Source organism: Empidonax traillii, unplaced genomic scaffold (genome assembly GCF_003031625.1).
Source record: "Empidonax traillii isolate 1590-97213 ecotype Southwest subspecies unplaced genomic scaffold, ASM303162v1 scaffold34:size3740991, whole genome shotgun sequence".
NCBI lineage: Eukaryota > Metazoa > Chordata > Aves > Passeriformes > Tyrannidae > Empidonax > Empidonax traillii.
Genome location: NW_020955227.1, coordinates 2,015,320 through 2,036,790, shown reverse-complemented (window position 1 = coordinate 2,036,790; position 21,471 = coordinate 2,015,320). Strand labels below are relative to the sequence as shown.

The 21,471-nt window shown below is 58.8% G+C and overlaps 1 protein-coding gene across 3 annotated transcripts; it reads left to right on the top strand.

The window, feature by feature from the left end:
• The first annotated feature begins 478 nt into the window (after positions 1 to 478).
• Positions 479 to 21,135, top strand: SH2D3C (SH2 domain containing 3C). 3 transcript variants are annotated; one of them, XM_027877824.1, is made up of 11 exons: positions 479 to 584; positions 3,980 to 4,019; positions 14,324 to 14,452; positions 14,738 to 15,186; positions 16,875 to 16,999; positions 17,357 to 17,934; positions 18,151 to 18,266; positions 18,429 to 18,600; positions 19,347 to 19,458; positions 20,086 to 20,289; positions 20,417 to 21,135. In XM_027877824.1, the coding sequence occupies exons 1-11, from the start codon at positions 541 to 543 to the stop codon at positions 20,590 to 20,592; spliced, it is 2,145 nt and encodes a 714-aa protein (XP_027733625.1). In that variant the 5' UTR covers positions 479 to 540; the 3' UTR covers positions 20,593 to 21,135. The 3 variants fall into 3 exon arrangements, with proteins under 3 accessions (XP_027733625.1, XP_027733623.1, XP_027733624.1); XM_027877822.1 differs by having other exon boundaries at positions 20,083 to 20,289; XM_027877823.1 differs by lacking the exons at positions 479 to 584; positions 3,980 to 4,019 and adding an exon at positions 7,970 to 8,154 and having other exon boundaries at positions 20,083 to 20,289.
• The last annotated feature ends 336 nt before the right edge of the window (positions 21,136 to 21,471 follow it).

Sequence of the window (21,471 nt, the reverse complement as noted above, 5' to 3'; positions counted from 1 at the left end):
CACAATCCCACCCTCTGGGGGAATTTGGGGGCTCAGCCCTCTCAGATGAGGGTTGGATTTTTTGAAGAGTTTTGGCCTCAGAATCAGCCAAAGGGATTTTTATCCCCTTGTCTAGCAGAGTGTCTGGGACTGGGGGCACTCCAAACTTGTCCCCAAAGCAAGGTCCCACTGTAGCACCCCTTTCCTGCCCTGACTCTCCTCTTCCTGCACTCAGGTGGCCCTTGATGCCCCTGTTCCCCCTGCACCGCCCTAGGGCTGGGGGCTGCTTTTACTGGCACCGAGTGTTTGGGAGGTCTGGGTGGTCCCGAGAGCAGAGCGAGGAGGAGAAATTCGTGCCGGCAGTGGAAGCCAGGCTGTGCCGGCCACACATTCCTGCCGGTCGCGAAGGGAGGGCCGGAGGAGGGCTGGGACGGGAAGGAGGAGGGTCCGCCACCGCCTTGCTCGCCCCAAAGTCCCGACGCTCAGTGCAAGGCGGGAGAGCTCCCGGGAAGGCTTCTCCCCATCCCGGAGCAGAGGCACTCGCTGGATCGCGCAGAGCCGATGACAGCGGTGGGCAGGAGGTTTCCCACCCTGGGACAGGGCAGGTAAGGGGTCCCGGCCCTCTGGCCACCCCTCGCACCCCGGCACAGCGGAGGGGATGGGGAAGGAGAGGCTGGGAAGGGACTTTGCTTGGGGCGGGCACAAAGCTTCACCGCAAATGCCGCCGGAGTCGCTGCTTGGCCATCGAGGCCCCCGGCCCATGGCGGTGTTTGCTCATGCAAAGAGCTGCCGAAACCTCAGTGGACCCGGCACTGGGGGCTGTGCTGGTTCGGGGGGGTCAGAGGCTCGGAGGTGTGGGGCGCTGGGGGCCTTGCCACATCCTTTGGTGAGCAGAGCCCCAGCAGAGGTGGAGGGACCTCGAGGAGGGTTGCAGAAAATGCTTAGGTCCCAAGCCAGCATGGCTGGGAGCCAAACAGCAGGGGGACGTGCATGGGTCACCTGGGTGTCTTGAATCTGGGGAGTGGGGACTTGGGTCCCCAAATATTGAGGGCCAAATGCTCTTTTGCATCCTCTGGTGCTGCCCTGATGATGGGTGCAGCCTTGCTCTTCGCCAGGGAAACTGAGGCAGGAGAGTGCCCAGAGCAGCTCTTGGCATCAGGGCCCCTCCACACTCTACTTGGAGCCCCTTCCACAGCCCCCAGCTCGGGGAGCAGCCATCTGCTGGAGCAGTCCCCATGGCCAGACTCTGCTGTGGGGTGGGTGGGCGGAAGCGGGACCAGGATAGTGCCACACCCCAGCCCTTCCTCCTGCGCAGGCACATCCCTGGGGATGGGGACAGTCTGTTCCCGCCAGGCCACGGCAACAGCATGTTCCCTGATGCAGGGAGGGGGGGGGGGGGGCAGCATGGCCCTGGGGCACATTTTCACTTGTCCCCATTTAGAGCATCCCTGGTAAGGACAGACCCCATGGCAGGATGGGCTGAGGATGCCCATACACAGGAGGGTTTTGCCAAGATCAGGCCCTCGAGGGGGTAAAATTGCGCTGGTGTGGGACAGGGAGTGGCACCCAGCCTGTGGAGCTGCCCAGAGCGAGGCGGTGGCTGTAACTCCATCAGGGACACGGTGACTAACGGGAGATGACCCTCTGGCAGACCGTGGAGCGGACGTGACTCGGTTTCCCTCTGCACAGCCGTGCGTGAGGCTCGGGAAGTGCCACTTCCTGCAGGGCACAGGCACTGCCTGACGCTGCCAGCAGACCCCTCTGGCAGCACGCAGCTAAAACCTCCACCAAGGCAGCCCTAAAGGGGGGGAACTGAGGCATGAGGTGCCCAAACTTGGTTCCCCAGGAGTGCAGCCTTCACCCCATCCCAAGGCAAGCAGAGCCTGGACTCTAAACCAGAGCTGGACCCACAGGATCCCCCTGGACTGTTCCCAGCCTGGAGCTTGGCACATCTGAAAGTCATGGTGATGCCCTTCCAAGCCCAAAGGGAACAGCCACCCTACCAAAACCCCACTCCCTGGTACCACTGCTGCAGCCCCGGGTCCCAGCGGCTCAGCCACGACTGCACTCCAAAGGCAGCCCTGGAATTTCTCCCAGGCACTCGTCTGCCCCCAAAAATGCCGTTTCCTCCAGGAATGTGCAGAACCAGGGGGGCTGCGGCCCCAGCTGCTGCCCTTCCCCAGCACGGGGGCCTCTCCTGCCCGGGCCCTCACAGAGTCTCCCAGCTGCTCCCATGCTCCCGATTTCCTGCCCGGAGGCCCCCCGTCCTCCTGCCGGTTTTTCTCACGGCTCTCGCAGCACCAGGCAGCTCTTTGCTGCGTGTGAAAGGCAAACAGCCTGGAGAGGCAGTGCCGGGGCGGGCAGGCAGCCCGCAGCTGCCCAGGGGAGTCTGTGTCCATCCCCCCCTCCCAAATGCAGCTCTGTTTTTTCACCCCCAAAAATTGTGGGCTTGAATTCCAGCCCCTTCTCCCTTTCCAAGCTGGACAGCAGGGGATGTGGTTTAAGCAGCGTGTGTTCGGAGAACCATGGAATCATTAATGTGGGAAAAATAAGATCATTGAGTCCAACCGTTAACCCAGCACTGCCATGTCCACCACTGAACCATGTCCTCAAGTGCCTCATCCACATGTTTTCTGAACACTTCCAGGTGTTATAGAAGTGGGAGTTGTCTGCTGCCGGGCTGGACACTCCGAGGGGCTCATGCTGACCTTGTCAGGATCCACTGTAATGCCAGGGGGGATATCCAGTGGGATATCCAGCAATGATCACCTGTGCTATCCCTGCTTCGCTTTGGGGAAGCTACCAGGCATCATCCTCAACCTGGAGGGAGCCCACAGAGGAGTAAATTGGCTCCCTAGGGATGCCACTGGTGCAGATCCTCGGAGGGGTTTGTGTGCAGGACTCCCAGCAGCTCCCAGTATGTGTCTGGCCATGGCTACAGGCACGAGGTGGAGGAGCAAGGTGGCTCCTGGCAGGGAAAGGGCATCCCAGGTCTGTGACACCCTTGGATTTCGTTATTTCTTAGTTGCAGCTGCCTGCCCTGCTGCGGCACCCTGCCATCCCTGGGCCCTTGCTTCTGCCCCATGCTCGGGCAGGTGACCTCAACAAGCAGTGGGATGTCCACTCCGAAGTTTGGCACTGGGGAGGTGACAGGTTCTGGGTTCTGGTTAAAGACACCTGGATTTTTGTATTTTATGAAAGGCAAGATCTCAAGGTAGTGCACCCCAGCTCGGGCTGTGACAGCCACTCTCCATTTGAACTCTTTGTTGTTCCCCTTTGAAGCCTTCATACGGACACATACCCAGACCTGCAAGAGCACAAAAAGCAGTAGCAGCATTCCTAAATGCTCAGGAAATGATGGCAAAGAAGCTGCTGAATCAGCTCTGTCTCAACACTGTTGGGTTTGTTGTCAGTAGGGCTAAGAATGAACATGCCACCAAGGAGAATGGGAGTTTCTACTGGTTGTATGCTGGGAGGGCAAATCTCGCAGTCTCAGCCAGGAAGTTGCAGTTCAGCCCTGGCTTCAGTGGGAGTTTGAGTTCTGTGGGGTCACACGAGGCCACAGATAAAGTCAGAAATGCTTGTCTGGGTGGCGTCCCAACAGCCACCTACTGGGAATGCAGCTCTACCAGGGAACAGGGTCCCCCACCTTGGCATGTACCCCCCAGCACTGTGACCTGAGGGGACCCCAGCCTGGCTGCTGGGTCTCAGCTCACACAGTCCCAAGCCGATTTGGGGAGAGATCCTCTAAAAAGGCCTCATTCTCCTCTGATCGCATTAGGGAGGATAAGCCCTGGGCTGAGAGTGGGCACAGAGCAGGCAGGAACACTGCTGGGGCCCTGGGAACCTCTCCCAAAACCACAGCCATGCTCTCAGCCCCGTGGCAAGGCAAGGGGCACAGGTCCCTGCTCACCCAAGCCGTGGCACCACCACCTTTGACCTGATTGTCATGACCTACTGCTCTTTACTTAAGTATTTTTATTTTTCTGTTTCCTTCTAGCCATCACGATGGCCTGGAGCCGGGCAGTGAGTACGTGAAGGTAAGACACCAGGCATGATCTCAGCTGGGTCCCACACCCAGTGGGGTGCTCAGCTCTGCACCCCTCATCCCACCATCCCCTTTTGACTCTCTCTTTGGCTCTGGAATAAATTTCCAGCAAGGCCAGGGAAGGCAGAGGAGACACCACCCCTACGTGGTCCCCCCCAGTGCTGCTCCCGCAGGAGCTGCCTGATTTTGTGTTCCAAGTTCCTTGCGAACACCCACGGACGCAGCCTCCTCCCTCCGCCCCCACGTAGAGAAACGGAAGGGTTTGAGCCACTTTCGTGGCTGTCACATGAAAGTTGGTGTAAATCTCTCCAAATCTCTTGCTTATCCTCCAGCAAACTATTAACATTCCTGAGGACTCTTCATGTCTGGCCAGAAATTCATTAGCGAGGCGCCTGGCTCTGGAGGAGAGCGGCCCTCTTGCAGGAGGCTGCTGGCACGATGGGCACCAGGCAGGAGCAGGGGAAGGGTGGCAGGGATGCTGCGTGGTTGGGGCACAGAGCACTGAAACCTGCCCGAGTGGTCACTGCCATGCCATGGCCTTTGGGGAGTTGGTTTGTGGAGGGTTGGTCCGGTCACCCCATGGGGCAGATGTGGTTTGTTGAGAGGTGATTTGAGGTACCCAGCTTGGGTGGTCTAGTTAGTACAGAGCCCTGAACCTTCATCTTTGGACTTGGGGCTCTGGGTGGCAGCTGTAGCCAGACGTGGAAATGTGGGAACACCCTGTGGCAGCACCAACTGGCAGGATCAGGAGACCGAGCTGGACCCTGAGCTCATCTTCTCTTCCTAATGGGGGTCATCGTGATCCATAGGGCTAATGAGGACCCCACATGCTGAGTCTGGCAACTGGCAGCCTCGGGCAGCAGGGTTGGATGAGGCTTTTGATGTGTAGAGTGATCCCCTGGTGGGATGTCCTCCTCTCCACACCCTTTAGCCATGTGAGACTGGCAGAGTGGGAGCTCACAGGGCTGGAAGTGGGGTGTGTGCCAGAACAACAAGGCTCTGACTGGGTGTATTGGCTCTGGCTGCAGTGGAGTTCATTTTCACCTGAAAACCCAATACCCTGGGCTTTGCAGGGTAGGGTCTTGGTGTGAGGTGCCTCAGGATGTGCAGGAAAACTCCTGCTCGTGCAGGCAGGTCCTGCAAGGGCAAGGAGGTGGTGAGGGGAGGAACAGGGTTATTTGGGGTGTTTTCTCTGGCACTGTCAGTGTGGCACTCAGAGACAGGCACATTTTATGGCTCATGAGTTAATAGACTGAGACAACACAAGTGGGGAACAATGAGTATGGCTGTGCCTTTGAGATCAAGCTCTTTTTGATGAGCCAGGAGAATTCCTTACCATCCAGGCAGATCCCAGATCTGAGCTATCTGGCCCTTATTTCTCACCCATCCCTGTGATGTCCAGGCAGTGCCCACGGGCTGTGATTTATACGCCACTTCCCTTCGGTCAACTGACGGCTGCAGTGACAGCAGCTATTTTAGTCAAATAAGTAATTATCTGGAGTGTGAGTGACCGGGATGACAGGGACACTCCAGCTGATTGCAGGCGCTGTGCCTGGCTGGCAGCCCGTGCAGCTGCAGCGTGCTCAGCGCCCAGCAGTGTTCAGCCCCAGGTCCTGCAGGATTCAGGGTGGGAAGGCAGCTGCTGTGCCTGCCTTTGGAGCAAGGGAGGACAGGGCTGGGACCCGCCACTGGAATATGTCCTTGTGACTGGGAGGGAAACAAGTAGAGGGGAAACACCAGTGAGGGGCAAGCAGTGGAAAGACAGGAAGAAAACAGTCAGTGAAGGAGAGTGAGGAGGAGAGAGAGAACGTGCATCAAAGCCCTCATGAGCAAAGGCTGATGGGCAGGTCTGTATCCAGGCATGCACTAAGGATCTGCCAAACATCAGCCCTTGAGCTTCAGCTACAAACCGTCCAGGGCCAGCGCTCCCATCACCAAGCCTGCCCTGATTAGAGGTGCAACTGGGAGCTAGAGAGGGTCACAAAGCCAGGATCAATAAGCGCTTGGTAATTAATGTGCTTTAATAATGGCCTAAGGGGTGGTATTTCCAAGCTGCCTGGGGATCTGCACGCCGGGCTCTGTATTTCAACATCCCAGCCAGCACAGCTTTGGCTCCCGCTCAGGTGAAGGAGCTACAGAAAGGTGTTATCCTTCAGGAGAGCAGCAGCCAGTGAAGCTGCCTCGTGTCCCTGTGAGAGCTCAGTCAGGGGTTTTCAGCTTCCCTCTGAGGAGGGGCAGCATGAGCACAGCTGGAGGACACCTCCCCACAGCACCCCATGAGGCTCCTGCTAGATCATTGCTGAAAGCCTCAGAGGGAAACCATGGAGCCCGTCACCGGGAGAAGACTTGGCAGGAGGATGATTCACCGTCAGATCTTTTGGAGCAGCATCTCCCTGCATGCTGCCATCTGCTCTGTCCCTCAGCCCCAGGCAAGAGGCGAGGAGGAGAGCCCACGCTCCCTGCCCATGCCGGCAGGGATGCAGGCACCCATGGGACCCATGAGCACCTGCTGCCCCATGTTCCCTGCCTGCAGTCTGTGTGCTGTCCCTGTTCTCCCACATCTCAGCCCTGTCCTGCTGTTCTCCCCTCTTCTCCCTTCCCTGCAAAATCAGGGGCAGAGCGAGGGCCCGGCCAGCGCCTCTGAGCTCTTTGTTCTGTGCTCATGCAGGGACCTGTATCTCATCAGCCCTGGCTGCTGTCTCCTTGCCTGGGGATGAGAGGGGCTCGTTTGAATTAATTAGCAGAGAGGCTGCAGGGTTCTGCGGTCAGTGGCAGCAGGAATACCTCTCCGAGGTCACAGCATCACCCTGGAGGCACGGGGGTCCTTGGGCCAGGACATGCTTTGCAGATGGGAACCTGAAGCCTCCCGTTACCAAAGCACAGCCAAATCCAGGCCATGCAGTGCAGGACAGACCTGGAGTGAAAACAGCAGGGTGTGGGTCTGTGTCACTGCCTGAGGCTGAGGGAGCCCCTGCCCGCCCCCAGTGCAGGGCAGCCACTGGCAGTGGGTTCAGGCAGGGATTTGGGAAGCTTATTCAAGAGTCAAGGCAGGAGCAATGCTTTGAGTCATCAGTGCTGCCTCGCACATCCCATACGTGATACCGTGGCCTTAATTAAACCGAAGCGGAGCCTTAATTAAACACCAGTCGGAGACGGCCTACGCAGGAAACAGGCAGCTGGCTCCCCGCCGTGTGAGGTGGGCATGAGTGTCTCCCCCAGAAAGGCATCACCACACAGGGTGAAGGGAGACAGGGAGGGTGAGGGCAAGGCAGCCCTCGACCTATGTGCATCACTGGGAAAAGCAGGTGGATTTGGGATGGGGGAAAAAGCGGTGTCTGATCCCCTCAGAGGAGCCAGTTTCTCTCAGGACACAGAGAGTTGGGGTTCTTGGTTTCCCTCAGGGGTGCCGGTTCCCCCCCGAGGAGCTGAGTCACCTCAGAGGAGCCAGTTCCCCTCAGGGCATGGGCAGCCGGAGTGCTGGTTCCCTTCAGGGGTGCACGATTCCACCAGGGTTGCTGGTTCCCCTCAAGGCACAGGCAGCTGGGGTGCCTGATCCCCTCAGGGATGCTGGTTCCCTTTGTGACACGGGAACACTGTTTCCTCTTAGGGGAGCTGTTTCCCAGTTCCCCCCAGGGCGCAGAGGGATTGGAGGTTTTCTTCGGGGCTGCCTGATCCCCTTGGGGTGCCAGTTCCTTTCAGAGGAGCTGGTTCCCAGTTCCTCTCAGGGCATGGACAGCCGGGGTGCCGGTTCCGTGCCTGATCCCCTCAGCGATGCCGGTTCCTCTCAAAGGAGTCGGTTCCCCGCAGGGCTCAGGCAGAGCCGGGGCTCCGGTTCCCCTGGAGGTGCCGGTTCCCCGGAGCCGGGGCGGCCCCTCGGGGCGGACCGGGGCGGGCCTGGGCGGAGCTGCCGCACCGCGCCCGCCCCTCCGCCACCGACAAGGGATGAGGTAATCGGGGAAGCGGCTGAAATTGAAGCCCGGCGGCGGCGGCGGCAGCGGCGGCGGTGCAGCCCGGGTCGGGGCAGCCCCCGCCGGGCGCGCCGCGCCATGACCGAGCGGTGCAGCCTGTGGAGCGCCCTGTCCGCGGCCGCCTGCTGCTTCTACCGCGGCTCCTTCATGCAGGTGCAGGTGAGCGGGGGCGGCGGCGGGACCGCACCGGCACCGCACCGGCTGCCCCGCGCTCGGCGCGGAGCGCCCGCGGTGCCGCACGCGTGGGGAAGGCGATGGGGGGCCGTGGGAGGGGGGATCGCACGGTGGGACCCGCGGCCCTGCACCAGCCGGAGGCAGCTCTGGTCCTCCGAGGGCAGCGCTGGAGAACGGGGGTGCGGGGGAGCCTCCCCGGGGAGCCCCGCGATGCCCCCGCGCTGCCCCGCTCTCACGGAGCTGGTGCGGACACCGCGCCGGCGGCGCTCGACGAGGCGGCAGCGAGCGCGGGGTGAGCGGAGCACCGGGGTGGTGGGACAGATCTCAGCCCCCTCTGCAGCCAGGGCCACGCAGCCAGAGCCGCTGTATCCCGCCGGACCTGCGCTTTGACAGGCGGCAAAGTCTCTGGAAGGAGCCCTCGCCTGCGGCAAACCTCATGATGCTAAACCTCGTTTAGCACCCCCCAAAAGGTGGCATGTGCTCGGAGCGTCACTGAGCACAGAGCAGAGACTGAGCCCAGATGAACACGCAGCTTCTTGGCCCAGGTCTTCATCTATGCGCTGCGCTGCACAGGTCTGACTGGTGGGAGAAAGCTGGGATCCATCTGTCACCTGTCCTGTGGTGCTTCCAGCATCGCCACTGTCTTGGCACAAGTGTAGGTGTCCTATTTTTGGACGCTGGCATTCACACCAGAGGGGCATGGCACTGGGAATTGGTTCCCTCATTTACTGAGTTAGAGAGCAAAGGTGTTAAGCACTGCAGGAGCCAAGCAGGCTCAGGTCTGAAGCACGAGCTGTGGTATACTGCAAGTTAGAAGGGAACTAGCAGCCAAGAGAGCTGGCAGTCTTACTCAGTACTCCTGCTGAGCGAGGTAGGTGCTGAGCTGTAGAGATTATGCTGGGTAAGACGGAGCCCAGAAGCAGCATTTCAAGTCTTGTCATGATTGCGGCTGATCTCAGCGCAAAACCAGGGATTTTGATTGCTAGTGGGGGTGAAGAGGGAAAAGCAGAAAAGCTTTTCCCAGTTGTCCAAAGGCCACTGAGCAACACAGGGATGTGCCCTTGGGTTGCACACTGCAGGGAGTGATGGGGTGCTTTCAGCGAGCTGCTGCCAGAACAAGGGAGAGACAGGTCTGGCTCTCACAGAGAGATGTGAGAGGGGATGGAGGGCACTCCATCCCTACCTCAGAAAGAGTTAAAAGTGAAGCCTTAAGTGCTCACCTGGCTCTGCCAGATCTTTCACCATCTATTTGTGTCCAAGCGTGCCCAGCAAACACACACTGAAGTCCCCATGAATGACTGGAGCGCTTCCAGCTGACAGCCGCATCCCTGCTCACCGCCAATGGCGGTGCACCCAGCCTGGGAAGCACTGACATCATTTCTGGCCAATAGCAGCTCTGAAAAGGGATGCAGCAGCAGCCGCTGCCGCCGTCTTGGAGTGAGATAAGTAATATATAGATGGATGGAAATGTGTATATACACACTCCCCTCATCACTGCACTGGAGAGATGCTCCCCTGGGGCAGCACTAGCAGCACGCTCTGCCACCCCACCACACAACCTGGGGTTCTGGTCTCACCTCAGAGCACCCAGATGTTGCTGGCCATCAACTGCAGCTGCACCCCACCCCTGCCAGCCACAGAGAATTGCTCCAGAGCTGCCACAAAGGAGCATAGACAAGGGGAGAGGAGACCTTGAGGGTAGCCAGGGTCAGTCCTAGGAAGGACTTTGCACTCCAGGACAAAGATCTTGAGCCAAGGTCTGCCTTCAGTGGGGACTAGTGGAGATGTGACACAGCCAAGAGATGTCTTCAGTCACCCATAGGGTGTGCAGATAGGCTGGTGCCTTCTCAGAGGCCATTTAGATGCTTAGAGTCATTGCAAGAGAGGACAGAGGAACAAGTGATTTCTTTTCCATATGGATACCAAGGTCAGCCGGACATACTGGCTCGCAGCAGGGCATGAAGACTGAGAGCAAGCCCATCACAGCCTGAGGGTGGTTTGTGGGGGTATTTTCTTGTGGTCATGTGGGATGGACTAACCATTCTTGGGTAGTACCTGGCAGCGGGACCAGTGAGCACAGCAGTCCTGCACCAGGCAGGCACACAGACTGGCTCTTGGGTTTACTGTGATATTATCTGTCCCTCAGCAAGGATGTTTGCTCCAAAATACTTCATGAAGTAGCTCATTGCCAGGTATGGAGGGAGCAGAGAAGACCCCTCACACAATTCTGTGGCTTTCCCCATACACCTGTTCCCAGTGGCTTGTTACTCCATTCCCTTCCACTTCTGCTTCCCAGGCCCCACAGCTACTCCAGCAGCCAAAACAGGGGTGGAGAACTCCAGAAAGGGCTGGGATTTCCCTAGCAAGGGTCCCAGCACAGGGCAGGCAGCAGGAGAGCAGGAGGCAGAACAGATGTGCTAAGTGCCTTGGGGATATTCAGATGTTATCAGCAGAAGAGCAGGGTGGGGTGTGAGTACACCTTGCTCTCCAAGCTGACTTCATCTTCATCTGCAACTCCTCCAGATCTGGGAGGGGAGAGCAGGAAAGCAAATGGAAATCACTCTGGTTTCATAAGATTACCTCTGCAAGGAGAGAAAGCCATATGCTAGCCTTTGAAGCTCTCCTTACAGCAGGCAGAGCGACAGTCGCTGCTGTTTTACATGTACTACAGCCATCAGCAGCGTCTACCCCTACAGCTCTTGCCCTTCCACTACCAGTTCCAATCCTTGCCACTCAGTTAGGACTGGAGGCATCTCCTCCATCACAAAAGCAGCAGAGAGAGTCAGGGAAGCAGGCAGGGATGGAGAGCCTTGGGAATTGCCTCTTCATGGTGGTTGCCCCATTGCAAGGCAGCTCCAGAGGAGCCCCAGCCCTGTGAACCAGCCCATTGCGGCACTCTCCTTTCTCCAACCAAGCCAGCTTGGCTGCTGGTTGGGATTCCTCCAGCAGAGCTTGGCATCATCTCTGGCAGCTCCTGAGGTGGTTTGTCTGGTGCGGCTGGTTTGGAGAACCGCTTTAATCCCCGTTCCTTCCTGCTCAGCTGGAAGAGGCCTTGGGGGCTCTCCATGCAGGAACCCAGCACCACACACCCCAACCAGGTGCTGCTGGAACTCCAGGCTTCTCCCCACTCTGACCCAGTTGTGTGCAAGACCTCACACTGGGCCGTGAGGCATCTTTAGACATCCTCTTGGCACGGCCGGGAGCGCCAAGCGGTGCCTTTTCAGCGCGGCGCTCAGACATCCGCTTGCACGCTCCTGACAGCGCCCGGCCGGCCTGTGCTGCCTTGCCATGCCGTGCCGTGCCTTGCCAGCGCCTCGGCACCCGGCCAGCTGGCAGCCACCGGCCAGGCTCCTCCGAGACACGCTGCCCATGGAGCAGAGGGAAGCCGAGCGCTGCCGAAGGGCTCGGGGGGCTGGAGGAAGCACATCCCTCCACAGCACGTGGGCCTCGTGCGTTGAGGGCTTGTGGTGAGCCCCGCTCCTGCTCAGAAAGGGGAGCAGCCAAGTGGTTTTGGCAGCCTGTTGAAATGGAATAGTGCAAGAGACTAGCAAGGAGGAGCAGTCCCCAGGGTCACGTCACTCCAAGGAAAGGGTGCCCTGTGATCGCTCTTGTGCTGCCTCCCCAGGCATTGGAGCCTCACATTTTCTCCAAGCAATGGCTTTTTGGTGGCTGTGCAGATCAGATAGGATCTCACTGCCCAGAAGCAGAGCTGAAGGCACAAGGCACTCCACATAGCTGGAGAAGGTGACTCCCGGCACCTTCTGCTCACAACTGGGCTCCCTCCCCCGCCTGCAAGACGCAAAACCTCCCTTGCCTCTCCCAAACCTCCTGTTCTCTCCTGCTAGCTTAGCTCATGGCTCCTGGCATGGATGCCAGCCGGCTGCTGCCCAAATCTGGGCTTGGAGACGCTGGGCACTGCTCAGCTGGGCTTGTGTTTGTTATCCTGCACATTTGCATGGGGAGGATTTGGGGGAAAACCTTGGTGTACAATGCTGAGCAGCACGGGCACTAATCCCCGCTCCAGGGGTTGGTGGGAGGATAGCTGTCTCCAAACTGCTCCCAGCTCAGCTCTGATGGCTTTTGCCTGCACAGACAGGAGAGGTTACTGGGGGGGTCCCTCCCTGCCCCAGATTTTGGGGTGAGCCGTGTCATAGGGAGGGTGCTGCAGGCAAGGGTCCCCCACCACCCCTTGGCCAAGGCAGGTCTGCTCAGTGGCAATGGATTTGTTGTCATGGAAACGGCATCTGCTCGGCCTGGGCCCCCCAGGAGGCAGCCGGACCCCGGCAGCATCCGCCGGCTACCATTTATTTTTAATAGGGCTCAGCAGCACTGGGTGGCTTTGTCTCCAGGAGGGCCCAGAGCAGCAGCGATTGCTCAGCTCCCTGCAGCCCTCGGTCTGGAGGGAACAATCCACGTGTCCCTGCAGCTCCAGCCAACAGGACACTCTCATGGAGAGAGTAAACACAGTTGGACGAGCAAGTCTGAGCTCTAACCAAACTGTTTTCATAGGCTGCGTCCACTCTCCTAGCACCTTTTGATTTGACAGGAGTTGGGAAGGGAGGAATAAGGGCAGGTCCAGGCTGGCGAGGGCAAGCCCTGGAGAGCACAGTCCATCACACAGGCCCCTTGCCACTGCCTTCTTCTCTCTCCCCAGGCTGGAACAGGGTCCCCAGGACAAGATCTCTACCTAGTTTGGCTGATGAATGTAGCTATCAAGGTGGACTGAATATATTCCTTAGGGAAGGAAAGACCTGGAGTCAGGGTCCTGCTGAGGGACCCTGTGGGGTCCCAGGAGCACATCTGGAGCACTGGGTACAAGGCAGAAGAGCAGCACTGTGCTCAACACTTTCCCTTATTCACAACCACTAGAGGAGCAGAGGGAATTGATATGGGATACAGAGGATGAGGTAAAGGGGTCAGCTCTGAGTGCCTGGTGCCTTGGCACGGGGCTGCAGCCCCCAGTGCTCTCAAGAACCAGCTACCACACAATGCCAGCCATGAGTGCCAGTTTGCTCCTCTGGCAGTGCCAGAGCGGTGTCAGCAGGGCTTCAAGCCTGTGCCTGTCCTCCAAGACACCACCAGCATCCTGCCCTAACAGGCGCCAAGGAGCTGGGCCAGCCCTCGGGGCCTCCCCACGCTGGCCCTGCCACCGGAGGTGAGCCAGCTACTGAGCCACCCTCGCTCATGGGAACACTGGAGCAGGACACTCCAGTAGCCTCATCCAAGCTCCCTAATCCCTGGCAAAGGCACGTGCATCCCCACCTCAGGACAGCACGCATCTGGGATATGGAGGAAATCCAGGAGTCTTGGCTCACAGGCGTTGTTCCACCATGCAGCACTGTTGGCACCACAGCAGGACTCAGCTCAAAGCCACAGGAGAACCGGCCTCACATGTGGAGCACACGGGAACCCTGAGCCTGTGCTCACCTCCCTGAACATCCACAGCTCCACAGCTCCACGGTGCCGGCAGCCAGGCATCCTCACTGCCCTCTGGGAACACTGGCCAAGCTGCAGGCAGGGAGAGAGGCAGGTTCCAGCCAATGGAGACATGACGCCATCCCTTATCTCTCGGAGGAAGGGAGGGGGCAAATTGCATCCTCCAGGCTCAGGTGCACCAGTGCCGGGTAAAAGCTCATTTCAATGCAGAAGGTTCCCTTTACATTTGTCATTACTATTCATGCCACCATCAGGCTAAACACAGCGAGTTAACCCTTTGGGAGGGGAAACACTCTGGATGTTTCAAGGCGGAAGAATAATGCAGGTTTCCTCCTGAAAGAGGGATTCCTAGGGCAGCTCGTCCCTGGAGATGTTTAAGGGGAAGCTGGGGCAGGTTTTCTCCTGCCCAACCACACTCAGCTCTGAGCTGGGGCAGAAGGGCAGCACGCAGGGCACAGCATGGCCAGGCACCACGGGGACATGCCACCAGGAGACCATCCAAGTGCTCCTGGTGACAAGACCTGGCTGTCAGCAGGCACATTACCCATATCCTTGGCCACAAGCAGTGATCCTCACATACAGCTCTGAGTTACCTGCCCCTTGGGAACAGGTCTGCTCCTGGCAGGTGCCACAGTCCCCACATGGGGATCCTGCCAGCCCTTCCCTCCCCAGGCCCTGTAGTGCTGCACCAGCTGACACTCTCTCTTCCCTTGTACAGTTCTCCAAGGAGAAATACATCCTTGACTCATCACCAGAGAAGCTTCACAAGGAGCTGGAAGAGGAGCTGAAGCTGAGCAGCACTGACCTGCGCAGCCACGCCTGGTACCACGGCCGCATCCCCCGGGAGGTGAGAAGGGGAAGGTGGGTGGCTTTGGGCACCCTTTGCTTGGAATGTTCTGGGAGAGTTCCCCGAGACCACACAGAAGCACAGTCTGTCCCCCTGGGAAACCTCTGACCGAGGGCTTCATTAGCTCTGAGCTGCCTGGTTTTGTTGTAGAAAATGCCCTCCGATGGCTCGGAGGCCAAGGGGAACAACCAAGTCCCCCAGATAACACCTTATTGGAACACCCACCCATGTCCCCTGGCTCATCCAGTGGGGCTGTGGCTGAGCTGCTGCCCTGTCCCCTGCCAGGTGTCCGAGAGCCTCGTGCAGAGGAACGGCGACTTCCTCATCCGCGACTCCCTCACCAGCCTGGGTGACTACGTGCTGACGTGCCGCTGGCGCAACGAGCCCCTCCACTTCAAGATCAACAAGGTGACGGTCAAGTCCAGCGACGGCCACACCCGTGTCCAGTACCTCTTTGAGCAGGAGAGCTTTGACAATGTGCCCGCCCTCGTCCGCTTCTACGTGGGCAACCGCAAGGCCATCTCCGAGCAGAGCGGAGCCATCGTCTACTGCCCCATCAACCGCACCTTCCCCCTGCGCTACCTGGAGGCCAGCTATGGGCTGGCCAACGGGAAGCACGGGGGGCCCCACAGCCCCTCCAACCAGAAAGGGGGGCACATCAAGAGGAGGAGCATCACCATGACAGACGGCCTGACCGCAGACAAGATCACCAGGGCTGAGGGGTGCCCGAGCAGGTGAGCACGCAGCCTCATCTCGGCTCAGCTGAGTGGAGAGTCAACCCCAGCAAAGAGGGAGGGTGGTGCTCAGTCCTTGCTCCTTGGGTGCAGGGCAGGGGTTTGGGATCAGGGATGGAAGAGAGAGACCAGCAGAGGCATGGGAGAAAGAACCAGTACTCAGCTGGAACTGAGGTTTTCTCCCAGGCTGGCTGCCAACCACACAGCTACCACAGCAGACATGACTTTAGCATTGCAGGCCAGAAGCCAGAGAGTGTTTTACAATCACCCAGTCCAGGATTACCAGCATGTCAGGGCTTGTTAGAGCCACAGAGCCAAGCTTTCCCAGGCAAATGTGAGAGGAGAGTCAGTCCGAGCCATCAAGAGAGCATTTGTTGTTTGTTTTTGAACAGCCCTTTTAGTTTCAAAGCCCTTTCCATTCAGCATTTGCAAGGAGTTACCAAGCAAAGCTGAAAGCCTGATGGACAGGAGGAGGCCAATGCTGCACAAGGCTGAGCTGCTTACATTAACCATGGGGCAGTTGGGCTTCTCCAGAGGTGGAGAAAGAGAATTCCTCTGTATGGCTTGCTTTTGGCAGTCCTGGGATGCCCAGGGCCCTGCAGGGAAGGCAGGGCCACACACCAGCCAAGGGGGGATCCCTCTCCTCCTGCATCCCCAGCAGGACACAGCCTGTTGTTAAAGCCAAGCTGCTTTCTCACCACCCCGACCTTCTCAGCCCAAGGGCAGGGTGAGAACGCGCCAGCAGAAAACAGGCAACCAACTGTTATGGCTGGGAAAAGGAAAACACTCAGACTTCCAGGAGAGCATATGTGTTTCCAGAAGAGGAGCCCAGATCCATCAGCCTTTCCTCATCACTCACATTTTCCCCAAACCCCTTATCACCGCCACTGCTGTCCCATCCTCCTCCCAGGGCAGAGGCACACTGCTCAAAACCAAACACATCACAGCAGCCCAGCCCTCATCCACGGCAGGCAGGGCAGTGAATTACCTGCCATATCGCCTTCCAACCCTCCCTGTGCTCTGCACTCCCAGGCACTGCATCTTTTGCAGCACCATTGACACACAGTGTTGCCATCACTGCTGCCTCACCAACCCAAGACTTCCTTGTTTGTTATGCAATTCCCTGACTCCAGTTTCCAGGCACTTTCCAGCTCTTCTAGGGGTCAGACCAATAGTTCACCTAACTATCCTGACATGTAGAAATAGAGTAAGACACCCATTAGATACCACCTTGCAGCACAACCCTAGAAAACTACATGGTATGACTTCTTTGCCAGAGTCATTTGCCCATAGCACCCTGGAGCAGACTGAACCGAATTCATCCCATCCCATCCCATCCCATCCCATCCCATCCCATCCCATCCCATCCCATCCCATCCCATCCCATCCCATCCCATTCCTTGTACTTTTGCATGGTGTGCTGTTGGTTCCCTCTCCCCTCCTCTGCTCTGCTGCATAGCCCCAAGCTCCCTGCAGGCAGGGCTGTCTCTGCTTTATGTGGGTGCTGACCCCTTCTGCTCCCAGCTGCTGCAGGAACTGCCAGCTCCAGCTGAGCTTGCTAGGGGCTCAGTTTGTTATGGGTAGTCATGGAAGGAGGTGATGGGGCAGCAAACCCTCATCCCAGCCCCTCTGCTCTTGCCCAGGTCCTGTTTGCAGGGACTAACCTTCCCCATCTCCCCCCTCCCCAGCGTGTCCCTGCCCCACCACAGAGACATCATTCGCAACTGTGCCGTCAGCGTGGACCAGATCCAAGACCTGCACTCCCCGATGTCCCCCATCTCCGAGAACCCAGTGTCACCTGCCTACAGCACAGGTAGGCATTTTCCCTCCACCCCACTGGGGACAGTGGGGACGTGGGTCAGGCTGGGTGTGATGCAGGAACCTGGAAATTAGGGATGGAGCTGGCTATAAAAACAAGCCCCTGTGTCATTCTCTGCTAGTGAAACTGTCTGGCATGGCAAAAAGAGGTGTCCCCACAGAGGGCTGGAGGACAGGACCTCAGCCAGTCCTCATTCGCATTGTCACGCAGCTGCCCTGGGACCAGCTGAGTCCCTTTGGGCAGCAGGGCTTTTTCCCCATGAGCTCCTCATCCCTGGGCTGCTGCACCCATGGTCCCTATGTGTGTGCCCATCTCCAGGCTCTCTGAGTGTCTCCTCTGCTCCTTACACAGTTACGCGGCTAAAGCCTCATGCCTGCCAAGCAGCCGGGATCACCCCCACCTCTCCGGTCATAAGAAGGTCCAGCGAGCCCCAGCTGTGCCACGGGAACAACAGCAAACCTCTGCCAGACCCTGCCCACAGCTCCCACTCGACTCCCTGCCACGGGTACGCCCGTGCCTCCCCCTCTCCCTCCGTGAACAGCTACAGCGACGCGGACTCAGGGCACTACTGCCAACTGCACCCCACCTCACCCATCAGCAGAGACCGGCCAGCTCATGACATCAAGCAGATGCCAACAAAGAGCTACGTGGAGAGGCTAAAGGTGGAGGAAGGACAGAGAGGGACTGTGGAGAACAGTTCTGGTGAAGCAGAGGCAGGGCAGAGGCTGAAAGCAGAGCCGGACTTCACGGGCTTTGTGCCTCCCACCATGGAAATGACTTCCTCCTTCAACCCTGCTGCCTTCCAGTCCCTGCTCATCCCCCTGGAGAACAAGCCCCTGGAGATGACTGTGCTCAAGAAGGTCAAAGAGCTGCTGGCAGAAGTGGATGTGAAGACACTGGCCAAACACATCACCAAAGTGGACTGCCTGGTACGGCCAGGGCCAGGCGGGAGGGATGGGCACTGCTGCCCTCTGGGCTGGCAGGGAACAGAGCATCCCTGAGCATTGGAACACCCCTGCCAGGCTCTGCCATGCTGTTCCAGCCAGTTCAGGCAGAGGCTGGGCTGGGGCAAGAGACTGCCCGAGGGACGCTTCAGCCTCTTCCCAATTAACAAAGGTCTAATCAGCTCTCACCTTCCTTGCCAGGTCGCCCGGATATTGGGTGTGACAGCGGAGATGCAGCGGCTCATGGGGGTGAGCTCTGGCATGGAGCTGCTCACCCTGCCCCACGGCCACCAGCTCCGCCTCGACCTGCTGGAACGGTACGGCCACAGCGGGATGAGCCCACCGGGCTGCCCCATCCCACTGGATGGGCACGGTCCAGCCCCCTCCACGGGCTGTCCCCGGCCTGGCACGGGGCTGGGCATAGAGGAGCATCCCCAGCCAGCCTGCACTGACCCTGTTCTGTGTCTCACCCACGGCAGGTTTCACACCATGTCCATCATGATCGCTGTAGACATCCTGGGCTGCACGGGCAGCACAGAGGAGCGGGCGGCCCTGCTCCACAAAACCATCCAGCTGGCTGCTGAGCTGAAGAGCACCATGGGCAACATGTTCAGTTTTGCTGCTGTGATGAACGCCCTGGAAATGGCACAGGTATGGGAACACGTGCCTTTACTCTTCATGGCCTGGGCTCAGCCCCCTCACCCAAAGCATATCCCTCTCCCTGTGTCCTGCAGGATCCAACAGCCATTGGGGTGGGAGAAGGGGGGAAAATACCTAGGGTAGGAGGCGTGGGGCTGCATCCGCTGGGATGTAAGCAGGGAAGGGGAAGAGCCATCCCCTCCATGGAGCAGACAGCCCAGTCCCACCAGGATCCAATTGTTTTTCAGTGGTTGGGCTTTTTGTTTTGTGCTGGGCTGTGTTCCTGGGAGGAAATGAATCTGCCCTCCGGTACAATACAAATCAGTCTCAAGGCTGTGGCAGCCGCGTCTCCGGGCCACACTGCTCCCTTTGGAAGATGAAAGGAGATTAAAATTCAATTTTAAATCGAGCCCAGCTGGGAAGTCTTGCTTCCTGCTTGCACAAAGGAGGTGGAACGGCTGCCCCCTCCCTGCATCTCATCTTCAAGGCCGCTGCGACAGGGGGAAGCTGCTGTCCTGGGGCACAGGGAGGGGGGAGAAATCCTGAACTCAGCCTCTGTGCCAGGGATGTGCCACCTTTGGCAGTGAGTGCTGGTGGAGGAGGCCGTTTTGGGGAGCAGCCAGCACTGTTGTGTGCAAGGCTGGGGACCATGGCTCCAGGGCCAGGCTGTGCTCCTGGGAGCACCTTGCAAGCCCAGAGCTTGGTGCCCAGGGGCTGCACTGCCCCCAGCCCACTCCATCTGCCCTGCCTCCTTTCAGATTGCCCGGCTGGAGCAGACCTGGATGGTGCTGCGGCAGCGGCACACGGAGGGTGCAATCCTCTATGAGAAGAAGCTTAAGCCATTCCTGAAGAGCCTGAATGAAGGGAAAGGTAATGGGAGCAACTCCCCTTCTCTCGCTTGCCTGCTCCTTCCCTCTCTGTCTGGGCACAGCCTCACTGTTTGAGAGCTCTGACCCTGTCCCAGCCACTGCCAGACACTTCCCCTTTGGCTGCTGAACCACCCCAGCACCCAGCAGGGCCCATTTGGCCTTGTTTGCCTCTTCCTTCTCAAGGAAGTGTTTCATAACTAAATAAAACCAGCCAAGCCAAACCCTCGCACTCGCCTGGCAGTGAGTGCCAAACCAAGGGACAGGGTGGCCAGCCGGGGAAGATGAAAGCCATGTCCCTCCAATACCCAGTGCTCTGGGGTCTGCAAACCTGCTCCCTACTGCAGCCCTGGGAAAAGCAGGGGCAGCAGCATTCCCTTCCCAGCACAGCCAGAGAAAAGCCTGGCTGGGAGAAGCTGGTGTCTGTGAGGCGATGGCCCCGGGCACAGCGATCAAAGAGGCACAGCAGCTGCTGTGCTCCAGCTGAGCCCTAAAGCCTCCCGTGGGAGCGCAGCGGCAGCCTCGCTCCGCAGGCCTGCGTGGCCACACGAGCGCTCCACAGGGAGATGGGGAGGGGCACGCAGGGTCATGGGGCCGCGCGGGGTCCTAAGGGCTCCTCTCTCCCCAGAAGGGCCGCCGCTGACCAACACCACCTTTCCCCACATCATACCCCTCGTGACTCTCCTGGAGCGGGACGAGGCTCTCACGGACAGCCCCGAGCCCTGGGAGGCCACCGACAATGGTGTGGAGGTGGTCATGGCCCACCTGGAGGCGGCGCGGATGGTGGCCCACCACGGTGGGCTCTACCACACCAACGCTGAGGTGAAGCTGCAGGGTAAGCAGTGGGGACAGCAGAGCCCCTTTCCCTCCACCACCGTCCCAGTGTGCAGCTCCAGGATGGAGCATCCCATGGGCAGGGGATCCATATCCCATCCTGGGGAACTGACTCTCCCTCCCTGCAGGTTTCCAGGGCAGAGCGGAGCTGCTGGAGATCTTCAGCACAGAGTTCCAGCTGCGGCTGCTCTGGGGCAGCCGTGGGGCTGAGAGCAGCCAGGCCGAGCGCTACGAGAAGTTCGACAAGGTCCTTACCGCCCTGTCCCACAAGCTGGAGCCAGCAGTGCGCTTCAGCGAGCTGTGACCTCCCCCAGGCCCTGGGAGACCCCCCAGCTTCCAACCTGCACCCCTCTGGTGGCTGTGGGGCATGGGATGGGACCAGGAACCTACACCTGGAGGAGGAGGGATGGCCCAGAAAGGTGCTGGGGCACAGGGCAGCAATTTTGAGGCAAAGAGGAGGAAAAGCAGCCACCTCAAATCTATCACTCACCTCCTCAGGACACGACAGGGCAGGGGGTCCACACTGCTACCCTGAAGAATGGGGACAATGTCTGGGCACACCAGCACTGGTCTCCACCACCTAGCCCTGCTGAGGTCTGACTACATGATGCCCCTCACCTCACCCTTCGGTTCCGTTTCTTTTCCACCTCTGTCTCACCCACAGCCGCTGGATCACGCGTGTAAATACGTTTTCACAATCACTTCTCGATGTACAGACTTGTGAAGGATGAAGAAGAATTCTTGTTGTAAATAATTAGGCTCATTCATTTTGTCCTGTAAATATGTGTACATATCTCATGGGTTTGTTTCTTACATATAATAAACTTTTATGCTGATCCTCAAGGGGGTCCCCCTGTCCTGTGGGTGTCCTTTAGACAAAGCCCCCTGGGGGAGCAGAGCCCAGAAGGGCTGACTGGGGGGACCACCCTGCTAAATCCAGCCCCACCTGGCCCCAGACAGCCCTTCAGGTGTCACAGAATCACAGAATGGGAGAGGTTGGAAGGGACCACAGTGGGTCATCGAGTCTAACCTCCCTGCTCCCGTCACCCAGTCATCCTCGTTTCCCTCTACTGGACCTGTTCCAGGAGCTCCATGACTCTCTTTTCCTGAGGAGCCCAGAACTGAACACAGTACTCCAGATGCAGCCTCCAGGAATGAATAGAGGAGTAGGATCACCTTCTTG